Source organism: Dermacentor albipictus, chromosome 2 (assembly GCF_038994185.2).
Source record: "Dermacentor albipictus isolate Rhodes 1998 colony chromosome 2, USDA_Dalb.pri_finalv2, whole genome shotgun sequence".
NCBI lineage: Eukaryota > Metazoa > Arthropoda > Arachnida > Ixodida > Ixodidae > Dermacentor > Dermacentor albipictus.
In genome coordinates, this window is record NC_091822.1 from 136,666,679 (window position 1) to 136,677,107 (window position 10,429).

The following is a 10,429-nucleotide window of genomic DNA, read 5'->3' on the forward strand; positions in this document are numbered from 1 at the left end:
CTCGTGCTCTTTTAGTGTGAATGGTGTGGAGAGTATTTCAGCGGCATCGTGCTTCCTCTTTCCCGTGTTATGCAGAACCTGCTCGACCTGTGGATTCACGCTGACGTTCTCGCCGGTTCGGCGGGAAAGCCGCCCGTGGAGGCGAACTCGTTTATGCGCCAGAGCTCGCCGTTCCATCCTTTCGCCATCATCTCCCTCGGTTGGAACACCAAATCCAAGGGCGCATATTCCTGGGGCCAGGTATGCAGTTTTTGCTTAAATGCATATTTGCCTGCTCAAGACAGGTTCTTCTTGTAGTTGCGATGTTTGCTGTCTTTATTTAGAATTAATTTCTTTGGCTACTTCGCCAAGTATGAACGGGTAGTTTTACGCGCTCTCTGTACAGAAGTATTAGATTATGGTACTTAGTCTTATGACACTGGACGTTGATCATCAGAGTGTTGCCAGTGAGCTCAACTCTGTTCTGCCTAATCAAGCAATAAGTCGTGACACAAAACATGTACAAATAACGTCGGTCATAGATATCTCTAAAGCGCACACTCATCTTAATTAAATCGCTCATAATATTCAAGGACACTCTGAACTCATTTAATTTCTTATATTTGGCCTACCCCGTTATTGGACTACGGGGGCGCTATAACGTAAAACTATTCGAACCTTTTCTATTCCAATTCTGCAATCAGCCCTCCGCGATTAGTCAAAATCTTTCTTGGACGCCCCGTTCCCCCCAATTCAACTGTCTGTCACGCGACGTCCCGAAAACCGTGATACCTCCCCATCTGATATGACGTATACACAATGTTTATGCATGATTTGACCGAACAAAAGAAAAATGGTTAGTTATGATTCGTCCCCTTTTCGCCATTAGTCCCCGGCTATTGGCCAAAAGTTTTCGGGTTGCACCCACTTCACCGCCTGTCACGCGACGTCACAAAACCGCAAGAACTCACCGCGTCAAAGTGACGTGTACGTGTTAAAGATGCATTAATATGCCGAACAAAACTGCATTTTTTTCTGAATAGCCGTAGGCTGCCCCGTTCCGAAAGGAATAAAATATGGCTGCCGCCGATCGCTCAGGCGCTGGCTACTGTTAGGATTGGGGGCTCAATCCCATCGCTCGTAACCCGTTGTCAAGATTGGAGTCGGGCATGAATTAGAAGGTAGCTGGCCCATGCCTTCGTCCAACTTATCCCCGCTGAGGACGTTGATGAAGGGAAGGACTGCTTCTCATCGAGAACGAGGAATATGGGTTTATTTACAGTATCTACATGCAGTTCATCAGTCTAACATGACTGCTTGAGAAAGTACATCAGTCTAACATGACTGCCTAAGAAAGTACCCTGAGCAGCCGCACAACAGCGGTTTATAAACACTCGGTCCTCCCTCGATCCCAAGGTGAGGGAAAAACGTTCGACCAGGCACCGTAGACAAGTTGACCAGGCACCGTAGGCGAGACGACCAGGCACCGTAGGCGAGACGACCACCACCGTAGGCGCATTTTATTCCCCGAGGTGGCCCCCGCAGCACGCCCGCCGGCTGCCCATTGTCTTGCGTCTAGATCGGCGCGTGGGAAGGGGTCTCCGTAGACGTTCCCGCGGCAACTCCCCCGCTCATAGCAGATCAGGTCCGCGTTGGCGCGTTCAGGCACAAAGCCTGCTTCGTCAAACTCGGCTCCAGCGACGGAGAGTCGAGGACGCGCGTATTGTTGCCCACACAAAGTCGACTTAGTGACGCCGTGGCTAGAGGTTTGCGGCGGCGCTCCAGGAAAAGTTGACGCCCGCTGTCGCAACTGGCAGGCAAAATTTGCACGTCATCGGGCCGTTCTTAACACTACTCGCACCTGCCGGAGAGCGTGGGTTTATTTGCGTATAATAAATCTTCTTGCGCGGCCAAGTAACGTTTTCGAGGACTTTCGGCACGTTTACGACCTCGTTGTGCCAACTCTGCAGAGAATCCGTTTCAGCGTCATTCTTAAGCTTCCGTTGCATGCCGCCGTGATTTTCGACCAGCCACCGCAATCTAAGTAAGGGAAAGCGGACCAACCACAGACGCCGGCACCACCCTCTTGATCCTGTTATCGATTTTCAGTGCAGTGGCTCGGCCCCATCGAATGCCTCTCCACTTGAGCCTGCTCCTTGCCTCTTCTCAGCCAATTAGATAAGACAAGCCGCTTACTGTATATAGGCAATGTTCTTCGTTTTTCAAGCAAACAAAAGTGACCTCTTATGAACGAGGAGAGCGTTTGATTGGTCTGTTCGGACAACCCTGCGGGTGACCGCCCGATGCTTGCGTCGGTGGTAACGCAAATTTGACGTCAGGAGAATGGAATAAAAACATACTGGAATAGTTTTACGTTATAGGGCCCCAGGTTATGTGCCCCTGGGTAACGGCAATTCTCGACCAATCTTGCAAATGTGTGTGAGCCACTGTGACACATAAAGGTACAGAAATCTTTAGGGCATGCAGATTCGTACTTCCGTGTACGTACACCTCGCCATTCATGCCCCACTCGACCTCGTACATAGTTTTCGTGTTCGTGGCATCGCTGCATGGATGTCTCATGTTCGCCTGATTTGATGTTGGCGTTTCGGCATCACCTGAGAAAGTGCGCAGCATAAACATTGCATGATACTAAAGTTGTCGCCGGCGTAGCGCATAAACAAAAACATTGTATCACATTACACGTTGCATTGGAAGGAAAGTTTTTTACTTCATGCAGATTCCAATATGTGTCACCAAAACTTTATAGGCTTAATTCCCATGGGAAATTTTGGATTTTATGTAGCATCTATATAAAGTATCCATGAGAGCCTCCTGCGCAGGCTGGGACTATAGGTGTTGCCTTTACGTTACACTCATATGCATCGCATCCAAGGCACGAAGTGGCGCCAGACCGTGATATGTGGAATGTGCCTCAGACAGTGGAGCACACACACGTTTTCATTCAATCTAGGGTTATTTTTTTACAGCACACAATGACGGGGTCAAGAGGAACACTGGCTAGGAAGGAAAGCGCTAGCTGACGAAAGGAAACAGTGTTCCTCATGTCCACGTTAGTGTGGGTTGTACATAAATGCAAGAAGAATGAACGTACACATACTAGCGAAATTGATCGGTCTGTTTAATGTTATTGAATGCATACTTAATTGTTGCCCCCCATATGAGTGCGAACGGCAGGCATATATGAAAAAATATTACTAGGCCCTTGGCCGAAGGTAATGTTAACGAAGCGAGCCGGCCACCAAGACTCTCTTAGAATTTTTCGTTAACACAGGCTCAGATCGAAGGCGGTGAACGGGCCCCTCGGACAAGTACGTGTACATAGTCACATCCTACTGTCTATCCGTACCCTCACTCCTCATATCCCTCTTTCAATGCGATTAGCATTCTTACAACACTCCACGCATTTTCCGGTATCTATCTAGCTCTGGATCTAACCATTTTCCTATCGCCCCGACTTGGACTGCTGGGCACGTCCCGCTCTCCAATGAATCACCTCGATCTTTGACGGTATCTTGGGTCACAGGATGTGTCACTGGTTGTATATGTGACGCTCTTCAGCGAAGGAAAACGCCACAGAGGAGCCAAGCTGCCGCACACGCCTCACACACGAAACGATTTGCTAGTGGGAAATCGCGGTGTGCCGCTAAATTGCTTCATTGCCAATCGCATTAACGTCGACAGTCATCCTGAGATTGTTTCTGCCGGAATTTTTTCTCATCTTTTCTTTTCCTCGGAGCACAATGGCCGGCTAGACCTGGGCCTGTTACCGACATCCCTGCTTTTCCTCTAGTAGAATCTCTTCTGTCTCTCTTGGATTTGGATTTCATAGTATCCATCAGAGTCGATTGGCTGGATAAAAAGAAAGCACGAAATTAACGCACTAGGACTCGTAAGCTACCTGTTCTGTTATTTTGATACTGCGGTCTGTGTGCATATACATATGCGAGTGGATGCTTGCGACTGGCTAAAGTCGGATCGGAAGCCGAGTTACACCACTGTGGTCTTTGTTTTCTTCTTTAAGAACGCCCAACTTCCCCGTTGCTTGCTGGGCCTCCTTTTCCATTGGCTTTTCTGGACATTACTTAAAATAATGTTCCTTGATTTCCCTTCTTGTTTTCGTTTACATTAAGAGCCAACAGTTTATGAACAATTTGACCCCGTCAAACGCAGGTGGAATCCATGGCACGGCTGGTGAGCTGCGGCCACCCCTACCTCACGCGCGTCGCCTTCAAGGTCCGGTCGTCCATGGTGGAAGCGTCCTTGGCGCAGCTCTCGTGGCTGCTCGATGTGATGCCCAACGCCACGCTCGTCGTCTGGTCTGCGGACGGAGAGGCACCGAACGCCGGCGTTCTGCACACTCTCCGCAAGGCCCGGCCATCGGCGCGCATCGTCTACGACCTGCCTCAAGAGCACCAGCTCGAGAACCTTCTGGAAGAGGCCGCTCCCCAAGAGGGCCCTGAAGGCGCCAAACAAGAGAGCCTCGACATTGGCTGGAACGTGGAGGAAAGCAATACGGGAAGCTGCCGAAAGGCGTCCCTACTCGGACGCAATGCTGTCGTGCTTGGCGATAACGGCGTCTCGATGGTGTTCCCTGATTCGTGGGCTAATTTCGAGGCCAAGTTGGATCTGACGAAACCTCGCTCCTTGGCTGTGAGGATAGGCGACGAGAAGATCGACCTCGAGGGCTCCTGTTTCCAGCTGGTCCTGAACAGGTGAGATGATCATGAGTTTGTCAGCCGTTGTGTCTCGGACTTAGCGATTCGGAACAGCGACGAAGTTCAGACACATGTCCCAAGAAGTATATGCTTCAATATACGAAGAGCTTTAGCGAGTCTGTATATACATATTGTCCAGCCTATGGAATCCCGGAACACATTACAGGGAATGGAAGCAACAGCGCTGGTAAAAGTATCTTGCGGTGCTTTCTTCAACCACAAAATGTGAGAAGTTCTCTTGTGCTGTCCTCGCCGAAGGAGGGGGGGGGTGGCTTTATACATTAAAGATTGTGTTACTGCCAACGCTTCTACGCCGTCACGAAGTAACCTGTGGCGCCTCATTGCAATAGTAGTTTTATGCGCTAAGGCTCAACTCACGTGGTGGCGCCAACACAACTCACATAATCGTTACATGATGGCGCCAGAAGCACTGCTGCTCACGGCTACCCCTCCGGTATCACGGCATTTCGCAAATAGTAATACAGTGTCGCATTCGTGTAACATATAATTTGTACTGGAAACTAGTCCACTCGACCAAATATATTTTTGCCTGGCCTTTATCGCTTATCTGGTAAGGCATGAACGTCTTAGTCCCTCGTGCAAGCATTGTTCATGAACTCATGTAATGCTTGGCGACACATGCTTGTATAGCGCTGCCGAGTCGCGACAGATCAAAAGATGCAGACACGTGTAACGCTCTCGCATTGCCTCCTCTTCAACAGGAGCGGCCAGGAGGTGACAAGCCGCGCCTGGCCGACGACATGCAAGAACCATGGCTCGTCGTCTTCTTCGTCGAAGAAGCCGACTGCTCCAGCCATGGTCAAACAGTGGACGTACGGCGAGCCGGCGGCGCTGAAGCTGCAACCGTCTCCAGGGGCAGTCGTGTACGCTGTCAAGCTCCAAGACCCATCGGAGGACCCTGCGGCTGCCGCATCGACACTGGTCCCCACGTTGCTCCTTCTGTTCTTCGGAATCCTGGCCGTGAAAGTGCCTGAGCTTTGAGCGGTGCTTTCTTGAACTGACCAACGCGGTGCAATACCAGCCAGATTGGTGGCGGGGGCCGTGCACACAGCGAAGCAAACAGCGTAGGACAACGCTACTAAAGCCGCTACACAGATGTTAAACTCGCCGTCTACAGCGCGTTGGTGGAGGGGCTTTGAACGCTAGGAGCGTCGGAAGGGTCGGAATTCGTGCTCGTTAACTTGGGGACTTAGGGGCGCAATGACAGGGGGAAGGTGCGAAGTGGGCGAAACACCTTCCTAGACTTCCTGGGACAGAAACGAGGCACTTGTCCTCCACTGCGCTACGCCCTACCTGTATTGGCAGTCCGAAGCCTAAAGGATGAGCGTCAGCTGGTTTCCGTACCTGTCCTGCGACTTCCGAAGTCACTGGGCAACATTCCTGCCACCGAACCCCACCGGCGTATTTGGAGTCTTGATATTGTTCCGATGGCAAAGGGTCAGCGAACCCATCCAGAAAAGTAAAGTACAGCCGGTAGGTGTAAAAGTGCAACAGGGCTCTCAACAGCTTTAAGATAAATAGAGTGACTAGTATGGAAATACAAAAATCTAAGGAATTCGACTTTCAAGGATTCGTTGTGGAGTCAATATGGTGTCCCTGATTTACTAATAATTGTCTTTACCATGCAGAACCCAAGGGAAAGTCAGTGAGAACTAAAATAATTCTAGCGATTTCAAGAATACCATCCTGTTACCGTTATCATCACTTCCGTTCCGGCACATTTCTCATATCTCAGTTCACTCACATATACGTCTACACGGTATGTTTATATTGCATCTGTCCTGACCACAAATATTCCGCAATTTCAAGCGAATAGTGTATTCCATCTAAAACAACAACATGATATTTCCTCAAGCAACAACTGGTTGTACAATCTTTCATAACAAGCTTCACATGAAGGATAGCCAACCTGAAATCACGCGACTCATCTAACACTTATGACGTCACAATTGGCTTGTTTCACCTCTTTTGCTCATAGATGATTTCTCGTAAGAAGCCATTACACTTACACAGCCGGTCTAGGAAGTCTGTTGTGTACTAAAGTAATGCTAAAATCTAGCGGAAAACAGAGAGGCACGAGACGTCTAGATTGATTCATAGGTATACGTCACATAAGATGTTTTATTCGATTTACGCCTCTAATAATGTGTCCATACGCTCCACACCTTCGGCCATTTTAGTCAACTTAGAGCGAGGCTTTCATAACAGGATGTTCTTTGCTTACCTGTTTAGTAGATTTCATTCTATAGCACTCAGAAAGTCGCAATAATTGTTACGTGTGATTCTTGTAAGCGGTGACAAGTAAAACAGTAAATTTTTCTTGCGATTTCTATATTGTAGGAACGGAATTCAGCAATATTAAAAAAAGAAGAAAGCATTACCCACTGCGTCCAACGAGGTCATACAATACGCCAGAGTTCGATGTGTGAGTCCATGGTGAGCAAGTCAAAAGCGTTCTCCCCAGGACCCGAAAATCGTTGTTCGGTCTTTTCTCTTTTGCGCCTGGCTTGCGGCGCGCAAACTTGTCTTGCGCTGTTTGCTTCACTGTCCAGTGGTGTTATTTTGGAGCTGTACATAGCACATGTGACACTCGCAAGCTCTGTTGTCTTTTTCTGCGCTGTAGAAGTCGCTTTGCTCCCTTGATTGCGTTAAACAGAGTAGTTTTGAAAGCACTCCAGCCTTTTATTTAGGCAGAAAGAGACACATTTGTATCCACATTTGTATCCCACATTTGTATGAACCAAAACATGACGTCGACACATGGCCGCAATTTAAAGCCGTTTCAGACAATCAATTAGCGTATGCAAATACAGTTATGTTCCCCGCATAGAGATGTCACTTATAAAGAAATAAAAAGAATATTGTTAAGTCTAGGCAGTCGGCGGTCACTGTTTGTGTAGTATACCCTTCGTTATACTGCGCTGGTGTTCGTAACGTTTTTTCTTTCGTCTTTTTTATTCATGCGACAAGCTTGACTTTATACAAAACAGCATCACGACTTAACATCATGTTACGCATACGCACTCTGCATTCATTACATTTCATTCGGCTACCATAAGTCACGCTCAAGTATTACTATTGTATCACTCTCGGCCAAAGCCTGCAGTCGCACTAAATATGAGACCATTCGTCCTTCCTTCGATCGAGCAGTTACACAAGGAGTTATTTGTTGATTGCAGGAACAACGCGTCTCGAGCGTATAGACTATTCAGTGGTTTCTCAGGGCAAAACCCATTCCTCTTTAAATCGCCGCTGGATGCTTTGACCAAGACAGACAATGCACCTTGTGACTTATTTTAACTGTGCCTTCAGTAAAGTCACTTTTAGGTTTGCTTGGGCTAGCTTAAAGGAATCAGCAGACGATTCTACGTGACTTTTAGCAATCTAGCAAAAGACGCAAGCAAAACTTAGCCGCGCAGATAATTTTGAATTTTTTTTTCGCTGCTTGATGGAAGAGAAGAACACATTGCGGCCAAGTTTATCTGTTTGTATTTTTCTCGTTGCCAGCCCTATAAACAGCTTGTTGTGGCAACAAGAAACTAAACGTAATGCAAGTGGCGCACGCAGGTTAGCACTAGTGCCTGTGCATGATTTAACTATGCACACATTGTGATAATTAGCTTACCCAGAACACACACTGCTGTTGTTACCTTTCGTTGATGTTTGCGGTAGTCGTATCGCGCGGGGTCGATAAACTATAGGCTCAACAAGAAGTCTTAAATTATGCATATTTCTGCTGCATGCTTTTGTTGTCGAGACTTTAGAGAAAGATAATTGTTACTAGCATTGTAAATTTTTTAAATCCTGGACTGCTTGCATATTTCTGCTGCATGCTTTTGTTATCGAGACTTTAGAGAAAGATAATTGTTACTAGAATGGTAATTTTTTTTTAAATCCTGGACTGCTTGACATAGGTTCCGTAAAATCTGCTTCATTCTTTTGTCGTGTATATTGAGCAGATGACATATTTTGGGGATACGTTCGCTGTTTTGATCACGACTTTAAGTTCAACGAATGAACAAAAAGATATTTTCTGGTTAGCGCTTGCCGAATGAGTCCAATACGTTTTCGTCCTTTGTCGTCGTTCTATGAGATTCTCAGCAATCAATGACCTCATCATTGTCAGGTATGCCACAGGCACACGTGTTTCATGCAGAAACACAATCTTGAATTCCAATTGTTAGCAGCTTGAGTCCATAAAGCACGATATGAGCAAGCAGTCTTAGTGAACAGTGAAAAATTTCTTCGGATGCCTTCTTCGTACGTGTGTTGTGCGGTTGCGTTTAAGATCGGGTGCCATAGTCAATCACTATGCACTGCGGTATTCGGTTGTATCATTGAAAAGCCATTTAAAAACACGATGATTTGTATTCGACCTCGGGCAAATGCTCACAACAATAACTCTGCTTTTCTTACTCTGTCTTTTGTACATAGTTGTACGTGTTCGCATTTAACGAAATAAAAGTGTGTTTTTCGTTGTAACGACAATTATTTGTCTACGTTTCCTCGCATGCTTGGTGATGCGCGAAATTCATCTGTGAGCAAAGTACGGGTGCGATTATTAAGGTGATCATCTGCAGTTTCAGGCTAGTACATCTGTGCTACCTGACTCAATGGCGCCGACAGAGCAATGATTCACTCCCTAAAATGAACACGCCGTGCGCCGTTCATTTTCCATAACGGTGGTGAGAATACAGACGGTAAGCAAGAAATGTCATGGTACATATAGATTTCGGTGCATGCATTCGCAGAGCTGCTCGTAAGAAGAAAGACAGACCCATGAGTTCAGGGTATGACAGCACGCAGACTCATGAGTGATGGTGTCCGAGTGTGCATTTGGAAGGCAACGGTAAAGTTTGATTTGTCCCACGGCTGGAACGCTTACCCTTAAAAGGTTGAAGGGGATCGTTGATGGGAACAAAACAAGTTTTCTGTTTTGGTGACATGACATTTTGTGTGGAAGTAAAACATTAGAGCTCCGACACACGACATAAAGAACTGCGTGAAATAAACTTTAGCAAGTGTTGCTGCCAAACTATCGCATTTTCAACTGAGCTTCTCACGTCCCAGGTCTACTTTGGGCTCGCTGGTCACTTACAGTAAAAAAAATTTACAGCGCAGCTTTCTTTGCCTACTATACCATGGTTTTGCCTGGATCGCATGGTCGGTCGCCGGCCGGGTTCACGCCGAGTAGATTCATCCTCACTCTTAAAAAAAAAAAGGTGATTAAGAAGGCCTGGCGGCGGGATACGAGTCATAATTTGAGGCAAGAACAACAATTTATCATTTTATTAAGCGCCTCAATTAGGCTTCGCTTCACAGAGATTCTAATATGTGCACTGGATGTGCATAAAGCCTTTTACAGCCTTAAGGATAACTGTACCTGTTAGCCATCGGTTTATGAGCCAGACAACCAAGTGCGTAATCATGCCACCTTCGCCCACATCTTATAAAACAGGAAAATGACAAAATGACAGAACTCCCCTATAGATGAAGGAATCGCATTCTGCGAACGCCACTTGGATCCTCACTTCATAGATCATACGTTCAAAAATAAATATATCAATAAACAAATAAATGTTCGATTTTCATAAGTGGGTGTATGCCATTAAATAATGAATCATCATCATCATTATTATCATCATGTCACCATCATTGCTCTTATTCACTGTATACAATCCGGAGAGTTA

The 10,429-nt window shown here is 46.7% G+C and overlaps 1 protein-coding gene across 1 annotated transcript in view; it reads left to right on the plus strand.

The window, feature by feature from the left end:
- The window catches only part of LOC135918366 (protein FAM151A-like), a 29,586-nt gene extending 20,365 nt beyond the window's left edge, over positions 1 to 9,221 (plus strand). Inside the window, exons 2-4 of the mRNA XM_065452055.1 lie at positions 76 to 240; positions 4,174 to 4,715; positions 5,441 to 9,221. Coding sequence (XP_065308127.1) covers positions 76 to 240; positions 4,174 to 4,715; positions 5,441 to 5,720 — 987 coding nt within the window. The 3' untranslated portion in view covers positions 5,721 to 9,221. The remainder of the gene's footprint in view (positions 1 to 75; positions 241 to 4,173; positions 4,716 to 5,440) is intronic.
- Positions 9,222 to 10,429: the final 1,208 nt, after the last annotated feature.